The sequence below is a fragment of the Oncorhynchus keta genome, chromosome 24 (assembly GCF_023373465.1).
Source record: "Oncorhynchus keta strain PuntledgeMale-10-30-2019 chromosome 24, Oket_V2, whole genome shotgun sequence".
In the NCBI taxonomy this organism is placed as follows: Eukaryota; Metazoa; Chordata; class Actinopteri; order Salmoniformes; family Salmonidae; genus Oncorhynchus; species Oncorhynchus keta.
Window position 1 is genome coordinate 14,299,248 of NC_068444.1, and position 23,719 is coordinate 14,322,966.

A 23,719-nucleotide genomic window follows, 5' to 3' on the forward strand; every position below is an offset into this window, starting at 1 on the left:
CTCCTTGCTGTCCCCAGTCCACCTGGCCATGCTGCTGCTCCAGTTTCAACTGACCTGAGCCCTAGGACAATGCCCCAGGACTACCTGACATGATGACTCCTTGCTGTCCCCAGTCCACCTGGCCATGCTGCTGCTCCAGTTTCAACTGACCTGAGCCCTAGGACCATGCCCCAGGACTACCTGACATGATGACTCCTTGCTGTCCCCGGTCCACCTGACTGTGCTGCTGCTCCAGTTTCAACTGTTCTGCCTTGTTATTATTCGACCATGCTGGTCATTTATGAACATTTGAACATCTTGGCCATGTTCTGTTATAATCTCCACCCGGCACAGCCAGAAGAGGACTGGCCACCCCACATAGCCTGGTTCCTCTCTAGGTTTCTTCCTAGGTTTTGGCCTTTCTAGGGAGTTTTTCCTAGCCACCGTGCTTCTACACCTGCATTGCTTGCTGTTTGGGGTTTTAGGCTGGGTTTCTGTACAGCACTTTGAGATATCAGCTGATGTACGAAGGGCTATATAAATAAATTTGATTTTATTTTATTTAACATTTTTAAATTCTTGAATTAATCTGTTTCTGATAGTTTATTCGCTCTGTAAGAGAAGCTATGCATGATTCATTGTTTAAACAAGACTAAAATACATGTCGTACTTTTGAAAGCACACTGCAGTGGTCAATTTGATTTGAGTGCAACGGGTGTGTTACTTACGATACCCCGTCTTACCAGCAGGTGTCACAAAAACCTAACAACTTCGAACTGTGGACCGTTTTATTGTTTCCTCGACCACATACACAGACTCCTTTCAAAATCCTATCAGAGCAATTTAATGCCACTTCGTTTGCGCTGCTTTTGAATATTTCTACATGGTAAACCCGACCTAAAACCATGTCTTGTCTAATATGGACATCTCCAATAAATTATAACTTTAGCCTAACTACTGATACAGAGTCAGGTATTTGTTCACTCCCCTAATGATTAAGAATAGTATGGGAGCATGGTCATCTGATCCTGGATCTGTGTTTTAATTCGCGACGAAGTTCTCCAGAGTTTTGATGCGTGTGGAGGCGGAGCCGCGCGCTTTGCTCTTGGTCGCAGAGGGATTTGGAGAAAGATATGTCCTCCTAGCGCAGGGACAAGTCCGGCGACTTATCCTTCAGGAATGGTCTGTCTGGCGAGGATGACAGGATTGTATTTACTGGAAGCAAAATAAGATTTAACTGAATGTCAGTTTGACTTTCAATAATTTATCTAAACGTTTTCTGGATTATGTGTTGCCAGTAGCAGCATAACTTCTTCATACAGGCAGATTCCATTGAGTCTACAAGCACCTGACTCGCTGAGCACTAAACCCTGGCTTCCACCCTTCACCAGTCCAAGGTCAAGGACCGGATAACATCTGTCAACATTTTCTGGTGAGTTAGTATTTCCCTCTTCGTTCGTTTATTATTGAGTGGTCTTGCAAGACCACAAATCAAAAAGCAGTTGATTGGGTGAAACGTCCGGGGGATCCGGAGGAGAGATTGGAAAGCCACTGATCTGTTTGTGTTTCAAGGTAGATGGGTACACCTGCTTGTCAATAGTAGCCTATATAGCTGGCTATATTAGGTTTGTTTTAAGGCCAGTTTATCCCCCTAACTACAGGGACGCAATCTAGCTAGCAGCACTGTGTTGAGTTACAAATGTTTCTACGTGTGCCTCCCTCATGGACACCTGCTGATTAAACTATGATGTGACACCCTCTAAACCGGGGTTTCTTAAACTCCCGTTTTCAGCACTACACAGCTGATTCAAATGACCAACTCATCATCAAGCTTTGATGATTTGAATCAGCTGTGTAGTGCCAGGGAGAAAAACGAAACGTGCAGGGGGGGTGTCGAGTTTGGGAAACTGTATGTATTTGGTTTGTTGTCAATCAATAGTCATTTGCTAGCTGGCAAGCAAGGTGCCTGACCAGTTTTAAATTAGTGGCTCATCGTGGCACAAATGAATGGCATTAAGCTACAACTAGCTGGTCGGGCACTACATCTCTGTGCTAGAGGTGTCAATACAGACCCTGGTTTGATTCCAGGCTGTATCACAACCGGCCGTGATGGGGAGACCCATAGGGCAGCGCACAATTGACCCAGAGTCGTTAGTGGTTGGCCAGGGTAGGCTGTCATTGTAAATAAGAATTTGTTCTTAACTGACTTGCCTAGTTAAAAAGTAATGAGATCATATAGCCTAACTTCTGAATGGAGTTAACATGGTTTCATGACTGCTTCCTTACATGATGCCATCTCCCTTCACTTAAGTGTAGCCTAAATAGCATGATATTATCCTCAAAGCTGATGTGATCTGATGTGTACAATAACCTATCACAGTGTAGTATAGGCTAGATGTAGTATAGGCTAGATGTAGTATAGGTTATATGTAGTATAGGCTAGATGTAGTATAGGTTAGATGTAGTATAGGCTAGATGTAGTATAGGCTAGATGTAGTATAGGTTAGATGTAGTATAGGCTAGATGTAGTATAGGCTAGATGTAGTATAGGTAGATGTAGTATAGGCTAGATGTAGTATAGGTTATATGTAGTATAGGTTAGATGTAGTATAGGCTAGATGTAGTATAGGTTATATGTAGTATAGGCTAGATGTAGTATAGGCTAGATGTAGTATAGGCTAGATGTAGTATAGGCTAGATGTAGTATAGGTTAGATGTAGTATAGGCTAGATGTAGTATAGGCTAGATGTAGTATAGGCTAGATGTAGTATAGGCTAGATGTAGTATAGGCTAGATGTAGTATAGGCTAGATGTAGTATAGGTTAGATGTAGTATAGGCTAGATGTAGTATACCAATGTAGTTGTAGCCAGACATCAGTTATGGCTAGATGGGGGAAAAATGTAATGTGAATATAGATGTAAAATAGAAAGATGTATTATTGGCTAGGATGTAGTATAGGCTAGATGTAGTATAGGCTAGATGTAGTATAGGCTAGATGTAGTATAGGCTTAGATGTAGTATAGGCTAGATGTGTAGTATAGGTTAGATGTAGTATAGGCTATGTAGTATAGGCTAGATGTAGTATAGGCTAGATGTAGTATAGGCTAGATGGTTAGTATAAAAATAAGTGTTAGATAGTATAGTACAGCAACAGTAAAATAGAGATGTAGTATAGGCTAGATGTAGTATAGGTTAGATGTTGTATAGGCTAGATGTAGTATAGGCTAGATGTAGTATAGGCTAGATGTAGTATAGGCTAGATGTAGTATAGGCTAGATGTAGTATAGGCTAGATGTAGTATAGGCTAGATGTAGTTAGCCCCACAACTTGATGGTGAACAGAAGCCCTGCTGTAGACAGACAGACACCAATAACAGCTCCTCCTTCTAACACCTTGTTGTGCCAGACATCATTATGTCCCAGCACAAGCGTCCAGAAGAATGGGGGAAAAATGTAATTGAATGGGATAGAGTAAAATAGAAAGAAAATATTATTGTCCTTGTGAAGGAAAATGATTTGCCAAGTCTATAGCACAGGAGACAAACAAAAAGTACCCCATTCAGTTGTCATGACAGATTTTCTTTTGGTGTTAAACAAATGAAAACTTATTTGTCACGTGCCAAATACAACCTTACAGTGAAATGCTTACTTACAAGCCCTTAACCAACAGTGCTTTAATAAGTTTAAAAAATAAAAATAAGTGTTAAGTAAAAAATAGAAAAAAATAAAGTTACAAATAATTGTACAGCAACAGTAAAATAATAAGGGAGGCTATATACAGGGGGTACCGGTACTGAGTCAATGTGGAGGCTATATACAGGGGGTACCGGTACTGAGTCAATGTGGAGGCTATATACAGGGGGTACCGGTACTGAGTCAATGTGGAGGCTATATACAGGGGGTACCGGTACAGAGTCAATGTGGAGGCTATATACAGGGGGGAGGCTACCAGTACAGAGTCAATGTGGAGGCTATATACAGGGGCAGTACAATGGTACTGAGTCAATGTGGAGGCTATATACAGGGGGTACCGGTACAGAGTCAATGTGGAGGCTATATACAGGGGGTACCGGTACTGAGTCAATGTGGAGGCTATATACAGGGGGTACCGGTACTGAGTCAATGTGGAGGCTATATACAGGGGTACCCGGTACAGGCAATGTGGAGGCTATATACAGGGGGTACCGGTACTGAGTCAATGTGGAGGCTATATACAGGGGGGTACCAATGTGGAGGCTACAGAGGTACAATGTGGAGGCTATATACAGGGGGTACCGGTACAGAGGCAATGTGGAGGCTATATACAGGGGGTACCGGTACTGAGGCAATGTGGAGGCTATATACAGGGGGTACCGGTACTGAGGCAATGTGGAGGCTATATACAGGGGGTACCGGTACTGAGGCAATGTGGAGGCTATATACAGGGGGTACCGGTACTGAGGCAATGTGGAGGCTATATACAGGGGGTACCGGTACTGAGTCAATGTGGAGGCTATATACAGGGGTACAGAGTCAATGGTACTACCAGAGAGCAATGTGGAGGCTATATACAGGGGGAGTAATGTGGAGGCTATATACGGGGTACAGAGTCAATGTGGAGGCTATATACAGGGAATACAGGGGTCAATGTGGAGGCTATATACAGGTACTGACAGGCAATGTGGAGGCTATATACAGGGGGTATATACAGGGGTACGGTACAGAGGCAATGTGGAGGCTATATACAGGGGGTACCGGTACTGAGAGCAATGTGGAGGCTATATACAGGGGTACCGGTACTGAGGCAATGTGGAGGCTATATACAGGGGTACAGAGTCAATGTACCAGGTGGAGGCTACAGAGGCAATGTGGAGGCTATATACAGGGGTACAGAGTCAATGTGGAGGCTATATACTGACAGAGTCAATGTGGAGGCTATATACAGGGGGTACTGGTACAGAGTCAATGTGGAGGCTATATACAGGGGGTAATGAGGAGTCAATGTGGAGGCTATATACAGGGGGTACAGAGTCAATGGTACTGAGGCAATGTGGAGGCTATATACAGGGGGTACCGGTACTGAGGCAATGTGGAGGCTGTATACAGGGGGTACCGGTACTGAGGCAATGTGGAGGCTATATACAGGGGGTACTGGTACAGAGTCAATGTGGAGGCTATATACAGGGAATACCAGTACAGAGTCAATGTGGAGGCTATATACAGGGAATACCAGTACAGAGTCAATGTGGAGGCTGTATACAGGGAATACCAGTACAGAGTCAATGTGGAGGCTATATACAGGGGGTACCAGTACAGAGTCAATGTGGAGGCTATATACAGGGGGTACCAGTACAGAGTCAATGTGGAGGCTATATACAGGGAATACCAGTACAGAGTCAATGTGGAGGCTATATACAGGGGGTACCGGTACAGAGTCAATGTGGAGGCTATATACAGGGAATAGCAGTACAGAGTCAATGTGGAGGCTATATACAGGGAATAGCAGTACAGAGTCAATGTGGAGGCTATATACAGGGAATACCAGTACTGAGGCAATGTGGAGGCTGTATACAGGGGGTACCGGTACTGAGGCAATGTGGAGGCTATATACAGGGAATACCAGTACAGAGTCAATGTGGAGGCTATATACAGGGAATAGCAGTACAGAGTCAATGTGGAGGCTATATACAGGGAATAGCAGTACAGAGTCAATGTGGAGGCTATATACAGGGAATAGCAGTACAGAGTCAATGTGGAGGCTATATACAGGGAATAGCAGTACAGAGTCAATGTGGAGGCTATATACAGGGAATAGCAGTACAGAGTCAGTGTGGAGGCTATATACAGGGAATAGCAGTACAGAGTCAATGTGGAGGCTATATACAGGGAATAGCAGTACAGAGTCAGTGTGGAGGCTATATACAGGGAATAGCAGTACAGAGTCAATGTGGAGGCTATATACAGGGAATAGCACTTTTTTTAAACACATTTTTGGTTACTACATGTTTCCATATGTGTTATTTCATAGTTTTAATGTCTTCAGATGAACCAGATGAGATGGCGTATCGCTGCAGAATGCTGTGGTAGCCATGCTGGTTAAGTGTGCCTTGAATTCTAAATAAATCAGTGTCACCAGCAAAGCACCCCCACAACATCACACCTCCTCCTCCATGCTTCATGGTCGGAACCACACATGCGGAGATCATATGTTCACCTACTCTGCGTCTCACAGAGACACGGCGGTTGGAACCAAAAATATCATATTTGGACTCATCAGACCAAAGGACAGCTTTCCACCGGTCGAATGTCCATTGCTTGTGTTTCTTGGCCCAAGCAAGTCTCTTTTTATTGGTGTCCTTTAGTAGTGGTTTCTTTGCTGCAATTTGACCATGAAGGCCTGATTCATGCAGTCTCCTCTGAACAGTTGTTGTTGAGATGTCTGTTACTTGAACTCTGAAGCATTTATTTGGGCTGCAATTTGAGGCTGGTAACTCAAATGAAGTTATCCCCTGCAGCAGAGGTAACTCTGAGTCTTCCTTTCCTGTGGCGGTCCTCATGAGAGCCAGTTTCATCATTGCGCTTGATGGTTTTTGCGACTGGACTTGAAGAAACTTTCAAAGTTCTTGAAATGTTCCGTATTGACTGACCTTCATGTCTTAAAGTAATGATGAATTTGCTTATTTGAGCTCTTCTTGCCATAATATGGACTTGGTCTTTTACCAAACAGGACTATCTTCTGTATACCACCCCTACCTTGTCGCTCAAAGGCATTAAGAAGGAATGAAATTCCACTAATTATTTAACAAGGCACACCTGTTAATTGAAATGCATTCCAGGTGACTACCTCATGAAGCTGGTTGAGAGAATGCCAATAGTGTGCAAAGCTGTCAAGGCAAAGTGTGGCTACTTTGAAACAAAAACATTTTGTTTTTGGTTACTACATGATTCCATATGTGTTATTTCATAGTTTTGATGTTTTCACTAGTATTCTACAATGTAGAAAATAGTAAAAAATGAAACAAAAACCCTGGAATGAGTAGGTGTGTCCAAATGTATGATTGGAACTATATAATTTAAAAAAAAAATACTTTTTTATATATACAATTTAAAAAATGTTTTTTTACCTATCTCCCGGGTATCCTGGAAGGACATTGACTTCATCCCGTCAGTTGAGGATGCCTGGTCATTCTTTAAAAGTAACTTCCTCACCATTTTAGATAAGCATGCTCCGTTCAAAAAATGCAGAACTAAGAACAGATACAGGCCTTGGTTCACTCCAGACCTGACTGCCCTCGACCAGCACAAAAACATCCTGTGGCAGACTGCAATAGCATCGAATAGTCCCCGTGATATGCAACTGTTCAGGGAAGTCAGGAACCAATACACGCAGTCAGTCAGGAAAGCTAAGGCCAGCTTCTTCAGGCAGAAGTTTGCATCCTGTAGCTCCAACTCCAAAAAGTTCTGGGACACTGTGAAGTCCATGGAGAACAAGAGCACCTCCTCCCAGCTGCCCACTGCACTGAGGCTAGGTAACACGGTCACCACCGATAAATCCATGATTATCGAAAACTTCAATAAGCATTTCTCAACGGCTGGCCATGCCTTCCGCCTGGCTACTCCAACCTCGGCCAACAGCTCCGCAGCTCCTCGCCCAAGCCTCTCCAGGTTCTCCTTTACCCAAATCCAGATAGCAGATGTTCTGAAAGAGCTGCAAAACCTGGACCCGTACAAATCAGCTGGGCTTGACAATCTGGACCCTCTATTTCTGAAACTATCCGCCGCCATTGTCGCAACCCCTATTACCAGCCTGTTCAACCTCTCTTTCATATCGTCTGAGATCCCAAGGATTGGAAAGCTGCCGCAGTCATCCCCCTCTTCAAAGGGGGAGACACCCTGGACCCAAACTGTTACAGACCTATGTCCATCCTGCCCTGCCTATCTAAGGTCTTCGAAAGCCAAGTCAACAAACAGGTCACTGACCATCTCGAATCCCACCGTACCTTCTCCGCTGTGCAATCTGGTTTCCGAGCCAGTCACGGGTGCACCTCAGCCACACTCAAGGTACTAAACGATATCATAACCGCCATCGATAAAAGAAAGTACTGTGCAGCCGTCTTCATCGACCTTGCCAAGGCTTTGACTCTGTCAATCACCATATTCTTATCGGCAGACTCAGTAGCCTCGGTTTTTCGGATGACTGCCTTGCCTGGTTCACCAATTACTTTGCAGACAGAGTTCAGTGTGTCAAATCGGAGGGCATGCTGTCCGGTCCTCTGGCAGTCTCTATGGGGGTGCCACAGGGTTCAATTCTCGGGCCGACTCTTTTCTCTGTATCTATCAATGATGTTGCTCTTGCTGCGGGCGATTCCCTGATCCACCTCTACGCAGACGACACCATTCTATATACTTTCGGCCCGTCATTGGACACTGTGCTATCAAACCTCCAAACGAGCTTCAATGCCATACAGCACTCCTTCCGTGGCCTCCAACTGCTCTTAAACGCGAGTAAAACCAAATGCATGCTTTTCAACCGATCGCTGCCTGCACCCGCATGCCCGACTAGCATCACCACCCTGGATGGTTCCGACCTTGAATATGTGGACATCTATAAGTACCTAGGTGTCTGCCTAGACTGCAAACTCTCCTTCCAGACTCACATCAAACATCTCCAATCAAAAACCAAATCAAGAGTCAGCTTTCTATTCCGCAACAAAGCCTCCTTCACTCACGCTGCCAAGCTTACCCAAGAAAAAAACTGACTATCCTACCGATCCTCGACTTCGGCGATGTCATCTACAAAATGGCTTCCAACACTCTACTCAGCAAACTGGATGCAGTCTATCACAGTGCCATCCGTTTTGTCACTAAAGCACCTTATACCACCCACCACTGCGACTTGTATGCTCTAGTCGGCTGGCCCTCGCTACATATTCGTCGCCAGACCCACTGGCTCCAGGTCATCTACAAGTCCATGCTAGGTAAAGCTCCGCCTTATCTCAGTTCACTGGTCACGATGGCAACACCCATCCGTAGCACGCGCTCCAGCAGGTGTATCTCACTGATCATGCCTAAAGCCAACACCTCATTTGGCCACCTTTCGTTCCAGTACTCTGCTGCCTGTGACTGGAACGAACTGCAAAAATCGCTGAAGCTGGAGACTTTTATCTCCCTCACCAACTTCAAACATCAGCTATCTGAGCAGCTAACCCATCGCTGCAGCTGTACATAGTCTATTGGTAAATAGCCCACCCACTTTCACCTACCTCATCCCCATACTGTTTTTATTTATTTACTTTTCTGCTCTTTTGCACACCAATATCTCTACCTGTACATGACCATCTGGTCATTTATCACTCCAGTGTTAAATCTGCAATATTGTAATTATTCGCCTACCTCCTCATGCCTTTTGCACACATTGTATATAGACTCCCCTTTTTTTCTACTGTGTTATTGACTTGTTAACTCTATGTGTTACTCTGTGTTGTCTGCTCACACTGCTATGCTTTATCTTGGCCAGGTCGCAGTTGCAAATGAGAACTTGTTCTCAACTAGCCTACCTGGTTATATAAAGGTGAAATAAAAAAATAAAAAAATGTTGTATCCCCTTAGTGCTGCTGCATGGCTTTGTCCTCTGTGATGTAGCATTTAGGGAATGGGATTAAGATGCAGTCACTTCTGCCTTCTACTGTGCGTTCCTAATGTCACCCTATTCCCTATGTTACGTACTACCTTAGTAGAATTGGCCATTGGAGTTCCGGACAGCTCCTAGGGAAGAAAAAAAAACAGTTGAGGGGAAAGTGGGAGGAGTAAAGGAGATGTATTCCGGCATGGAATGATCCTCAGGTAACCATGGTGAAAGGGCTTCCTGAGTGAAATAATGGTTTTAGAATGACACCATCCTTAATTAGGTTGTAGTAACAACTTGTAATAACACACTTATACCAATAGAATATTTAGAGGGGATTTCGTCCTTGATAAAGTCATTTTTGTTTATCATTTACATTGCTGTATACTTGGAATGTACTAGTACTAATCTAGCAGTGCATTGGCTCCACAAAGAGCTTTGCAAGTTGTTTCATTGAATGTGGTTTCAAGTGGTTTCATTGAATAGTAGTAAATTCCCAGCTCGTGAAGGCATGTCTCTGTTTTCTAATGGCAGGTTCTACTGTTCCAGGTTGGCGGACACAGAGGAGAACCTGAAACACACCCAGCCCTGAGGACAAGTAGACTATGCGACACACCCTGCCCTGAGGACAACTCCAGAAATACTACATTTTTAATTTAGACCAGGACAGACAACAACCAGGCCTCACACACAAACACACTCTGGAAACCAAACGACCTGGTGGTGCTGGTGCCTAGCCTCACCCAGTTAATAACAATGGTCCGGTCCGTTCTAATCTGATTGACACAGACTGACTGTCTAGCTGGTTTGGGTGTTTTGTGATGCTCCTCTATACGTTCATCATCATCGTATCTGATTTTGAAGAGCTGAAGGACTCACCATAAACCTGACTGTGTGAAGTTGAGCCCTCGACTGCCAAGGACCGCTTAGACTACTGACCTCGTAAGGGCCGTGTGTGCTCACTGGTCGCTTGTGTGGTGGTCGATCATGGGTAAGGAGCAGGACCTCCTGGTGGCAGTGAAGAGTGGAGACATCCTCCTGGCCCACAAACTCCTGGCCAAGGTCACATACAACAAAACCAGTGAGTACCTCGACACACACACACACTTACCTGCTTCCCCGTTCAATTCCTGATGCTGCCTGTGTTTGTTTTCAGAGCATGTGTATCTGTTGGCTTGATGTAATGTACAGCAGAGGATAGTATGGGAGAGTGAAACAGAGATTGCCTGTCCCTTATTCGAGTGATACTATTCTCTGTATCAAAGGAAACTTTTTCAACATGGCAGTATCAGGTTCAACCATCCACCACACCCACTGATCCATTTAACGGTCAGACAATTTGAAGTTAATTGGAGTCAAACCCCACAACAACATGACTTAGTCTCCAAAAACAAGACGCTGGTACTAGGGCTGTGATGGTCATGGAATTTGGGATGATATTAATTGGCTGGCAATGTGACCGTGGTCACCCTAATAACCATTCGGGGGGGAGGGGGGGGGGTCATATCCTCTCCTCTCCTCTGCTCTGCCATAGAAATGGAATGAATAGAATGGGCATCCCCATTCAAGTCAACAATGTCATAATGGGTGGACTGGAGGCCATTGTGAGTGTACCCATAGGAGCAAAGCAGAAGGTAAAAATGCTCAAATATGCGCTATGATTTGTTCATTCAACTCAACTGGCATTACAAAAAGTTAATTCCATTGCACGAGCCACATCATTTGAATGAACATTCTACGTTACCATAGAAATGATTGCATCACAATACAAGGCAGCCATTGCTAGTGTACGTATGAGGTTCCAATTTCATTCTGTTTCTATGTGTGCTGGTGCTGCATTGTGGGGGGTGTTGCCTAGGCAACTGAACACTAGTTTGCTGTTTCAGCAAGTAGCAACAATGTTTCATCACGTTGTTAAGAGTCCATGTTACCGCAGAAACAGACTCAAACCGCACGAATGCCCGGCTGTTTGTTCCACATAATTTTTTGTGTATTTTTTATTTTCGTTACGGTGTTCATCCATAATCATTGGTTGCACGGTTATATAGTAGTTGTGCCAGCCTTAGCTGGTACAGTACAATACATGTCTCGAATGACACCCTATTCCCTATATATTGCACTACTTTGGACCAGAGTCCCCTGGTCAAAAGTAGTGTACTGTATAGTTAATAGGATGGCATTTGGGATGCACCCTCAGTGTGGGTTTTGAGCTTCAGTGTTACTTATTTGTATAGATTCCTGTCAAACAGAGCACAAGATTAGCCTAGCGTATCATTGTTGCTAATGACAGTATTCTCCTTAAACCCTTCCCTCTCTCTGTGAAACTTCTTTGTTGCTGTTATCTGCCTGTGCTGTGCTTTCATCATGGCTGCTCTGCTCGGTGGCAGGCTCAGAGGAACAAGGGGCTGCTCTGCTCGGTAGCAGGCTCAGAGGAACAAGGGTCTGCTCTGCTCGGTAGCAGGCTCAGAGGAACAAGGGTCTGCTCTGCTCGGTAGCAGGCTCAGAGGAACAAGGGCCTGGCAGAGACGCATGGCATGGGGGGGTTAGCGTTATCCCTACACATCATGACACGCTGCTAATGCCTTTCAACAGTCAAACACTTATGGGCTAAATGTTTCTAAGCTCGGGAAAATAAATTATAGGCCTAGCTGTTGCATTAATTTCTTCATTTGCTGTGTGATTTTATTTTGTTTCACCAACTTTCTGGATGTAACTCTACCCTGAATGGGGAAAAATAGGCTTCTTTCTGGTGCTTTGCAATGCTTGCTTACGATCCCTTCCCAACGATGCAGAATATTAAATAATAATAGTAACACGAGGAATAAAATACATATAGTGGAGCTTTATACAGGGAGTACCAGATCCATGTACAAGGTATTTGAGGTCCTACATGAAGGCAGGGTGAACTGACTAGACATCAGGATAGTGTCACGCCTTGGTCTTAGTATTTTGTGTTTTCTTTAATTATTTGGTCAGGCCAGGGTGTGACATGGGTTTATGTTGTTGTATTTCGTATTGGGGTTTTTGTATTATTGGGATTGCGGCTGAGTAGGGGTGTTGAATGGGCTTGGCTGCCTGAGGCGGTTCTCAATCAGAGTCAGGTGATTCTCGTTGTCTCTGATTGGGAACCGTATTTAGGTAGCCTGGGTTTCGCTTTGTATTTCGTGGGTGATTGTTCCTGTCTCTGTGTAGTTTCACCAGATAGGCTGTAATTAGGTTTCACATTCCGTTTGTTGTTTTGCTTTTGTTTAGTTATTTTTTCGTTTAGTTATTTCATGTATCGCTTTTTTCCTTCATTAAAGACATGAGTAACCACCACGCTGCATTTCGGCCCGACTCTCTTTCCACAAACGAAGAACGCCGTTACAGATAGATAATAATAAGGTATTTGAGGTAGATATGTACATGAAGGCAGGGTGAACTGACTAGACATCAGGATAGATAATAATAATAATAAGGTATTTGAGGTAGATATGTACATGAAGGCAGGGTGAACTGACTAGACATCAGGATAGATAATAATAAGGTATTTGAGGTAGATATGTACATGAAGGCAGGGTGAACTGACTAGACATCAGGATAGATAATAATAAGGTATTTGAGGTAGATATGTACATGAAGGCAGGGTGAACTGACTAGACATCAGGATAAATAATAATAATAATAATAATAATAATAATAATAATAATAATAAGGTATTTGAGGTAGATATGTACATGAAGGCAGGGTGAACTGACTAGACATCAGGATAGATAATAATAAGGTATTTGAGGTAGATATGTACATGAAGGCAGGGTGAACTGACTAGACATCAGGATAGATAATAATAAGATATTTGAGGTAGATATGTACATGAAAGCAGGGTGAACTGACTAGGCCTGGAGATGCTAACAGTGGTTGCTAATTTAGTTACTGTGAGACCGGCATTCTTTTGCATGACTAACCGGCTGACAAAATGTCATGACTGCCCCAGCCCTAGGCACGCACACAACTGTCTCAAGGCTTAAAAATCCTTATTTAACCTGTCTCCTCCCCTCCATTGACACTGAATGAAGTGGATTTAAAATATGACATCAATAAGGAATCATGGCTTTCACCTTGATTCGCCTAGTTATTCTATGTCATGGAAAGAGCAGGTTTTCCTAATGTTTTGTATAGTCTAGTGTGTGCGTAGTTGAGTCAGTGCGGATACTTCCAATACTTTTAATTGACTATTTAGCAGCCTGGCTATTTAGCACTCTTATGGCTTGGGGGTAGAAGCTGTCTCTGAGCCTGTTGGTTCAACAGCTGATGCTCTGGTACCATTTTCCAGATGGAACTACAGTGAACAGACTATGGCTTGGGTGCCTGGAGTCTGGCAAAACCTCGGGCCTTCCTCTGACACTGCCTGATATAGAGGTCTTGGATGGTAGAGATGCTTGATACTGGTGTTGGAGCGGAGGGTGGCTACACCGTTGTGGGTGAACAGTGATTACAGGAGGGGACTAAATACACACCCCTGAGGGGCCCCCGTGTTGAGGGTCAGCGTGGCGGAGGTGTTGTTGCCTACCCTTAACACCTGGGGGCGGCTCCTCAGGAAGTCAGCATCCATTTGCAGAGGGAGGGGTTCAGTCCCAGGGTCCTTTGCTTAGTGATGAGCTTCAGCACTATGGTGTTGAATGAACAGCATTCTTACGTAGGTGTTCCTTTGTCCAGGTGGAAATGGACAGTGTGGAGTGCAATAGAGATTGTGTCATTTGTTGGGGCGGTACGCTAATTGGAGTGGGTCTGGGCTGATGGTGTTGTGAGCCATGACCAGACTTTCAAAGTATTTCATTGCTACAGATGTGAGTGCTACGGGGCGTTCTTTGGCAGAGGGACTATTGTTAGGGAGAGGTTGAAAATGTCAGTAAAAAAAACTTGCCAGCTGGTCAGCACATACTATGAGTAGGCGTCCTGGTAATCCGGCCTTGTCAATGTTAACCTGTCTACACTACGGGACAGAAATAACATTAGGGAGGTCAGAGACCTGGCAGTGTGGTGCCAGGACAACAATCTCTCCCTCAACGTCAGCAGTACAAAGTAGCTGATTGTGGACTACAGGAAACTCACTCCCCCATTCATATTGACGAGGCTGTAGTGGAGAGGGTCCAGAGCTTCAAGGTCCTCTGTGTCCACATAACTAAAAGCAATTTATGCTTGATCCGAAAAATGTGGTTGGAGGCTTCGTATGCGGAGCATGTAGAGGCATCGCTGTGCACATCACAAATGTTGTGACAATGCGGAGGGCTCCGTATAGCTCCGCATTGACATGATTGGTTGATGGGAGGTCCTGTATAAACACAAAACTCACTTCCTTGACAACTTCCTTCACAACAGCTCTGCTCTGCTCCAAGAAGCGCAAAAAGTATGTTTGCTCTGACAACACCTCTTCCCCCTCAGGAAGTTGAAAAGATTTGGCATGGGCAGAACCTCAAAAAGTTCTACAGCTGCACCATTGAGCATATTGACTGGCTGCATCACCGCTTGGTATGGCAACTGCTTGGCATCCAACTATAAGGCCCTATAGAGGATAGTGCGTACGGCCCAGTACATCACTGGGGCTGAGCTCCCTGCCATCCAGGACCTCCATAACAGGCGGTGGCCGAGGAAGGCCCTAAAACATTGTCAAAGACTCCAGCCACCCAAATCATGGACTGTTCTCTCTGCTACTGCACGGCAAGCGGTACCGGAATGCCAGCTCTGGGACCAAGCGGCTCCTGAACAGCTTCTAACCTCAAGCCATAAGAACAGTTCAGCTTAAGACTACCTGTACTATTTCCCTTTGTTTTTTGTTGTTGTCGTTGTTGCACTGGCTCTATTTACACTAACTTGGGTCACCTACACACACACACACACACACACACCTACACACACACACACACACACACACACACACACACACACACACACTACACTGACACTCCACACACACACACACACACACACACACACACACACACACACACACACACACACACACACACACACACACACACACAACATATGCTCACACACAAAACACACACATGCATATTGACGACACACACACACTTTAACAGTCTTCACATACGCTGCTGCTACTCTGTTTATCTATCCTGATTGCCTTGTCACTTTTATCCCTACCTACCTACAATAGTACATATTACTGTAGACTTTTTATGTGTGTGTGTATTGTTAGATACTACCTTTGGAGCTAGAAACACAAGCATTTTGCTACACACATAATAACATAGGATAAATATGTTTATGCAACCAATTTGAATTACCTCAACCCCTATTGTTTTCCTTCTTACTTTTAAAACACTGCATGGTTGGGATATGGCTCCTAAGTAAGCATTTCACTGTAAAGTCCACACCTGTTGTATTCTGAGACATGTGACAAATACTATTTTATTTGACCTATGAGGCTATCTGTTGTACAGTCTGTTCTAGAAGCTTAGTGATCCCTTCCCAATGTCATCAACATTGTTCGATACACACACATACAGTACCAGTCAGAAGTTTAGATACACCTACTCGTTTATTTTACATTTTTACTATTTTCTACATTGTATAATAATACCGAAGACACCAAACTATGAAATAACACATATGGTAACCAAAAAATGTAGTAACCGAAAAAGTGTTAAACAAATCTAAATATATTTGAGTTTCTTCAAAGTAGCCACCCTTTGCCTTCATGACAGCTTTGCGCACCTTTTCCTGTCATCACCATTGACCCTAGTAGAGGGGTTGAGGATGTGGTCAATGTAAGGTTGTTCATCAGTGCAGAGGTGTTGTAAGACGGCTGTCCCTGTCCTGATTAGTGGCTACTGAAGTTGAATTGTATGCCTATTGATTACTATGTAAAGGCTCTATTTGTACGCACGTTTGCGAGCGCATGCGGTCGGGGTCTTGTCAGGACCAGCCTCAGTATCAGGGCCAACCTATAAGTTATATTGTTGCCATGGCACCCTACTAGCAGCTATTTTTAGTTTTTGAGAATATTTTAGTTTTAATTGCATATCTGGTGTTTTTTGAGCCACAGATTTGAAGATTGACTGGTAGGTTGCCAGCAGCATACCATCCTGTATACCACTGCTGGTTTGCTTCTGAAGCTAAGCAGGGTTGGTCCTGGTCAGTCCCTGGTAAGGGAGACCAGATGCTGCTGGAAGTGGTGTTGGAGGGCCAGTAGGAGGTACTCTTTCCTCTGGTCTAAAAAAAATAAAAAATATCTCAATGCCCCAGGGCAGTGATTGGGGAACCTGCCCTGTGTATGGTGCAGTGTTTCGGGTGGGATGTTAAACTGGTGTCCTGACTCTCTGAGGTCATTAAAGATCCCATGGCACTTATCGTAGGGGTGTTAACCCCGGTGTCCTGGCTAAATTCCCAATCTGGCCCTCGAACCATCACGGTCACCTAATAATCCCCAGTTTACAATTGGCTCATTCATCCCCCTCCTCTCCCCTATAGCTATTCCCCAGGTCGTTGCTGCAAATGAGAACGTGTTCTCAGTCAACTCACCTGGTAAAATAACAGATAAATAAATAAAGGTTAACACTTTGTTTTGTCTTGGCTAGCTTTTGTTTTGAAAAATTCATCTGGACACAGTACCACATTTAGTTTAGTTGTTTCACATGGCTCTTTTGAGAAGATCATTTGAGGAGTGGTTTGAAGCGTGAGAGGAATGGGAGGTGTAGGAATACAGCAGTGCTGAGGCTTGTAGTAGTGAGGACGACTGGCTACTATTCTGAACTTTCTGTGGTGATCTTTCTGGCGCCCAGAGCTGCTGAGGTATCGCCTAAGAGGGTGTTACACAGAGTGGAAGAGGAGAAGTCCAGAGGCTGTAAGACTCAGGCTGGTTCCCAGACTTGCCCTCCTACAAGATCATTAGCAGACTCCATCGCCACCATGATCCTCTACATCTTCGGGGGATGCAGCTTTTTAAAATATTTTTTTTTACTCTTGAGCTTTGAGATTCTATGAAAAGCGCTGTAGAATTGTCATCATTACTTTAGCCAGGCAGATGGAGAGAGACCACCAGAGCACCGACTGGACTCAGGGCTGGAGGAGGGGTCAGAGGTCAGGGGGTTAGAGGAGGATCAAGGAGAGGGTCGAAACTATTTCACATTATATCAATTCAAATACAGACATATAGCAAATACATTTTGTTTTCTATACGTTCTAAAGACTAAATAGTTTTCCAAATCAGATTTAAAAAAACATTAAGGGGCTTAATCTTCATAAAATTCAGATTTGTGTATGAAAAATGTTCCTAATAAAATAAAGAGATTTATGACATACTCACGTTCAATTGTGGAATCGGTGTAGTAAAATAATATGTCGAAATTTCAATGGTTTCAATGCAATTTGAGGCCAAGATATAGTTTTACATCAGTACAGAACACTTCAATATATAAACAATGACAGAATAAGTGTTCAATAGATTCAGTTTCTAGTTCACAAAAACTGCATTCACTGGTAACATCAGGTATATATTTAGAAATCAAGCTATTACACAGATAGAATCTATGGATAATCTTAAAGATCTCCTTTACTTTATTGGTCACCATAAATATGTGTGTGGAGTGAGCCAAGCACGGTGCCAGTTTACATCAAACGATGAAGCCCAACAAAATATTGCAGAGGGAATAGACTTCCTGTTGAAAATATCCCATAATGAACAATTGTTGAATTTCGTATCTAGTAGACCAATGCCATTCACCTTGATATCGCTTACAATCGTAGATGTTCCAAAATATGCATTATTCTGCAGTAACGTTTTTATCCCACTAGGTATAGCTTTAATAACCATGTCATATTCCTTGCTTGAAACCTCAAAGTAGTATCTTTCCATAAAGTCTCTCCGTGTAAATAGATTCCCACTAATATGTACTAATTGGCTGACAAGGACAATGTTTTTCGAGAACTGTTTATGGTTAAATAACATCTTGTTTCTATGTAATATCGACCCATTGTTCCATATAAAACATTTACGAGGTGAAAAGTTGTGTTTATACTACAAAGCCCAGCACATTAATTAGTCGCCGCCAATTTCACAGGAAGTTTACCCACAATATATGGACATTGTAGTAAAAAATTAAGCCCTTCGAACTTCTGAAAAACAAAATTGGGTATAATATTTCAGAAACAATGAGGATTTTTTTATGTACCTTTTAATCCAGTTGACCTTTGATATCTGATTGAAGAGCGTGAAATCTAAGACATTTAGACCGCCATTACAAACCTTGTTGGTGATAACATCTCTTATCTTATGTGGCTTGTTTTTCCATATGAAGTTGTACAAAAGCCTATCTAAGGTACAGCAAGTGGATTTGGGAATGTCAATAGATAGCCCCTCAGCTTTGGATAAAAACACCCTTCCTTGAGGACTTAAATCCCTCCTTAACCATGAGGAATTTTTGGGGGGGACAGATTCAGTTACAGGGTTCAAATTAAGATCATTCACAGCCTTAAGATTTTTGGTGATCTTTACACCGAGGTAGGTTACAGTATCTTTTTCACAATATGCTGGATTGACAGCTCCTTTCAAAACAAACATCTCACATTTGGAAATATTTAATGCCAAACCTGAGATTTTGGAGAACTGCTTCCCGATATCTAGCTTGTGACACATTTTTCAAAAAAAGTGAGGTGTCATCCACCAGTTGGGATATCTTGAACTCTCTGGCCTGGAATGTAATGCCTTCAAATGGACTTTTATGAACTAATGAGCATAGAATTTGAGATACGAACAAAAAAAAGGTGAAATTGGACAACCTTGTCGTATTCCTTTGTAAATGTTAAACCCTGAGGATGTTCCATGACAGAGTTTGATACAGCTATTGCCACCATTATACAGAGTTCTAATAGCGTCAACAAAAAAACGATAACATTTCAAATGCTTAAGACAATCAAAGATAAAATTGTGACTTACTGTATCAAATGCTTTCTGAAAATCCAAAAATAGGATAACAGGGAAGTCATCCAATAGATCACAATACTCAACCAAGTCTAACACCAGCCTCAGATTATTAGATATATGGCGCCCTTTCATAAACCCTGATTGACATTCATCAATCAGATCATTCAAGTAAGACTTTAACCTTTTTGCAAAGATTAAGGCTATCATTTTGTAGTCGTTGTTTAAGAGTGCGATTGGACGCCAATTATCAATATTTAAGAGATCCTTGTGTGATTTAGGTATAAGAGTAATAACCCCTTGCTTCAGAGAGGCAGGTAGTTCTCCCTTCTTTGTAGCCTCCTTAAAGGTTAATCAATCACAACCTGGAGATTTTGTTATTTTTTAACTGAGCAACCCCGTACTGGATGTCCATAATGGATAAATCTTGACAACAAGACCAATTTTTGAATTCTTCACTAACCAAATTAACATTCTCTATGAAATCAAGTCACTCAAATGGTTATCTAAGGAGTAAAGATTCTCATAAAACTTAGTGGTAAAGTCTGACATCAACTCTCTATCCTCAGTGGTAACCCCATTAATCTTACATTTCTGAAGTGTGTGGAGTTCCTCTCCTCTTTTCCAAATTAAAAAAGTATCTCCTGTTCTTTCTGCCTTTTTCAAGCCATTGTTTTCTGGATCTTATGAAAGCTCCTCTCGCCTTTTCCTCATACAATGTATCTAGTTGATTCTGTAAATCATTCAATTTAGCTTTCTCATTAAGATCAAGATACTCGATCTCTGTGATATTCGCAGTTGTCTTAGAGTTCAGCTACCTCACATCTCCTTCTTAAAGCAAGCTGATTTCCATAAGGAATACAGGCTGAGCGGATTTTACATTTCAGCAGTTCCCAATATTTCCCATATTCTGCATTAGATGTAGCTAAACTCCAGTAAACAGAAATTAGATTCTTAATCACATTTTTAAAATCATAATGCAATAACAATGAGTTATTTAATTTCCAATAACCACCAGAGTATTTCTTACCATCATTACGGCACATTTTTACAGTCAACCATATGACCATATGATCCGTCAGGACTGCAGGCAGTTTTTACTTCTACAGTGTTGGGCTCAAGACTAGAGGTTATCACCCACAAATCAATTCTTGATTGTAAAGAACTATCTCTATTACTCCATGTGTATTGTTTCTCTCCAGGGTTTTTAACTCTCCATATGTCAATTAAGTCCGGGCTTTGGCAGAAATTCACCAACTTGTTCAAACCAATGTTAGGCCTATGGGGCAATCTAGTCTCATTAGAATAAACCATATTAAAATCTCCACCAAATATAATCTGACTGGATGGATATTTTCTCAGAAGACTTAAGAATTAGCGGTCGTTCTCTATTGTGTTTACTATAAGCCAAGTTCCGTTAACTTTTATCCATCTCAACCTTACTTAAGGTTACTCGGAGCAAGCTGAAATCTTGTCTGCACTCGCCGCCATATTCAGCACCCTTTCTCGTCCCCATTCAAGTCGATGACATAACGGGTGGACTGGCGGCTATTGCGAGTGTACCCATAGGAGCAAAGCAGGAAGTAAAAGCAGGACGTGTACCCATCAATATGTGCTGTGATTTGTTGATTCAACTCAACTGACATTACAAAAAATACATTTTTCATGAGCCATATTAGTTAACATCATTTGAATGAACATTCAAATCAAATGTATTTATGAAGCCCTTTTTACATCAGCAGTCAGTGCTTATACAGAAACCTAAAACCCCAAACAGCAAGCAATTCATCACCATTGAAATTATTGCATCACAATGCCGGACAGCTATTGCGAGTGTACCCATTAGTTTACCAGTCAGATTGCCAGGGTGCTCCTGCATTGTGGGGGGTGTTTGCTAGGCAACCAAAGCATAGTTTGCTACAACACCCTGCTTGTCCCAGCAAGGAGAAACAAAGTTTCATCATGTTGTCAAGAGTCCATGTTACCGCAGAAAAGGACTCAACAGCACAGCTGTCCCGTCTTCAGTCAGCTGCCCCCCCAAACGGTTCTGACATTCTATATTCATCTATAACCGTTGGTTACACGGTAATAGGGTAACTGTGGCAGCCCTAGCAAGACGGTTGTGCTGAAGGTCTGGAACTCTGAATAGATAAGAAATGCATAGACCAGGTCAGCTGCAGAGAGAAGATCAAAGTAAGGGTTGGTGAGGAAGTACAGTCTAGTGGATTGGGGTTCAAACCGAGGGCCAGGTAACAGAAAGTGTCCCAAAGAAGGTCCAACAATGCAAGCACAAGAGAATTGGTGGCTGATCCATCATGGTGAATAGACATAAATCCTCATCATCATGGTGATAGACACAAACCTCTATACTACACTGAACAAAAATATGAACGCAACATTCAACAATTTCCCATGAACACGTAATAGTCAAATTACAGTGTAAAAGCAGGTAAGCTGGTCCAACTGTTTTTGCCCATTTTCTGGATAACACATCAACGCTGTTACCCATAGACAGTCTAGAAATGTTTTAGTACACAGAACAAAAATTATAAACGTAACATGCAACAATTTCTGTGATTTTACTGAGTTACACTTCATATACAGAAATCAGTCAATTGAAATATGCCTCATGCAGCTCCGTCGCACAGAGGTTGCTGTTGATGGTTTCCTGTGGAATGTTGTCCCACTCTTCAATAACTGTGCGAAGTTGCTGGATATTGGTGGGAACTGGAACTCGCTGTCGTACACATTCATCCAGAGCATTCCAAACATGCTCAATGGGTGACATGTCTAGTGAGTGGGCAGGCCATGGTAGAACTGGGACATTTTCAGATTCCTCGAATTGTGTGCAGATCTTTGCGACATGGGGCCATACATTATCATACTGAAACATGAGGTGATGGCGGAGGATGAATGGCACAACAATGGATCTCTTTGAAGTAGCTCTGTGCTTTCAAATTGTCATCGATTTAGAATGCTATTGTGTTCAATTGTACGTTGCTTATGCCTGCCTGCCCATAAAATAACCCCACCGCCACCATTGGGCACTCTGTTCACAATGCTGAAATCACAGCAAACCGCTCGCCCACACTACTCCATACACGCCATCTGCCCAGTACAGTTGAAACCGGGATTCATCCGTGAAGAGCACACATCTCCAGTGTGCCAGTGGCCATCAAAGGTGAGCATTTGCCCACTGAAGTCAGTTACGACGCCGAACTACAGTCAGGTCAAGACCCTGGCAAGGACGACGAGCAAGCCAATGAGCTTCCCTGAGACGGTTTCTGACAGTTTGTGCAGAAATTCTTCAGTTATTACGGACAGACTTCTCCCCATCTTAGCTACTGTTGTACCAATATGTTTTGAACATGACAGTTTACAATCCAGGGTTACTCCAAGCATTCTGAAACTAACTGCAGCTCTTTAAGTGTTGCAGTCATTTCAGTTGCTGTAGTAGCTGACGTGTATAGTGTTGAGTCATCCGCATACATAGACACACTGGTAAGGTGCCTAAACAGCTACCCTGGGGAATTCCTGATTATGTTTGAGAGACTTCTATTAAAGAATACCCTCTGTGTTCTGTTAGACAAGTAACTCTTTATCTACATTATAGCAGGGGTGTAAAGCCATAACACAAGTTTTTCCAGCAGCAGATTATGATCGATAATGTCAAAAGCTGCACTGAAGTCAAACAAGACAGCCCCCACAATCATTTTATCATCTATTTCTCTCAGCCATTCTTCAAGTCATTTGTGTAAGTGCTGTGCTTGTTGAGTATCTTTCCCTATAAGCGTGCTGAAAGACTGCTGTCAATTTGTTTACTGTGAAATAGCATTGTATCTGGTCAAACACCATTTTCTTCCCGAAGTAAGGCCATTCTACAGACAATGTTTGTCTATGGAGATTGCATGGCGGTGGGCTCAATTGTAAACACCTGTCAGCAACGGGTGTGGCTGAAATAGCTGAATCCAATCATTTGAATGGGTCTCTACATACTTCTCTCTGTGTGTGTGTGTGTGTGTATAGTGTATTTCTGTAGCCCCAGGTACTGTAGATGCTTATCCAGGCTTGCCTGTACTTGCCCTATAACATTTCTCATGTTGTCTGCTTGATACGGCTGAGGAAATACAAAGAGAAAACCTTGTCTGTAGGAGTGGTATACAGTGATTTTGGTATTTGTTTGTGCATGTATGGATGTTTTGTTATTGTCTGAC

The 23,719-nt window shown here is 42.9% G+C and overlaps 1 protein-coding gene across 4 annotated transcripts in view; it reads left to right on the plus strand.

The window, feature by feature from the left end:
• Positions 1–1,008: 1,008 nt before the first annotated feature.
• Positions 1,009–23,719, plus strand: part of LOC118357685 (caskin-2-like) — a 113,037-nt gene continuing 90,326 nt past the window's right edge. For 2 of the 4 annotated variants that reach the window (XM_052477784.1, XM_052477787.1), the window contains exons 1-2: positions 1,010–1,411; positions 10,133–10,664. In XM_052477784.1, coding sequence (XP_052333744.1) covers positions 10,571–10,664 — 94 coding nt within the window. In that variant the 5' untranslated portion in view covers positions 1,010–1,411; positions 10,133–10,570. Of the gene's footprint in view, positions 1,412–10,117; positions 10,665–23,719 lie in introns of all 4 variants that reach the window. The other 2 variants (XM_052477786.1, XM_052477785.1) reach the window with 2 other exon arrangements.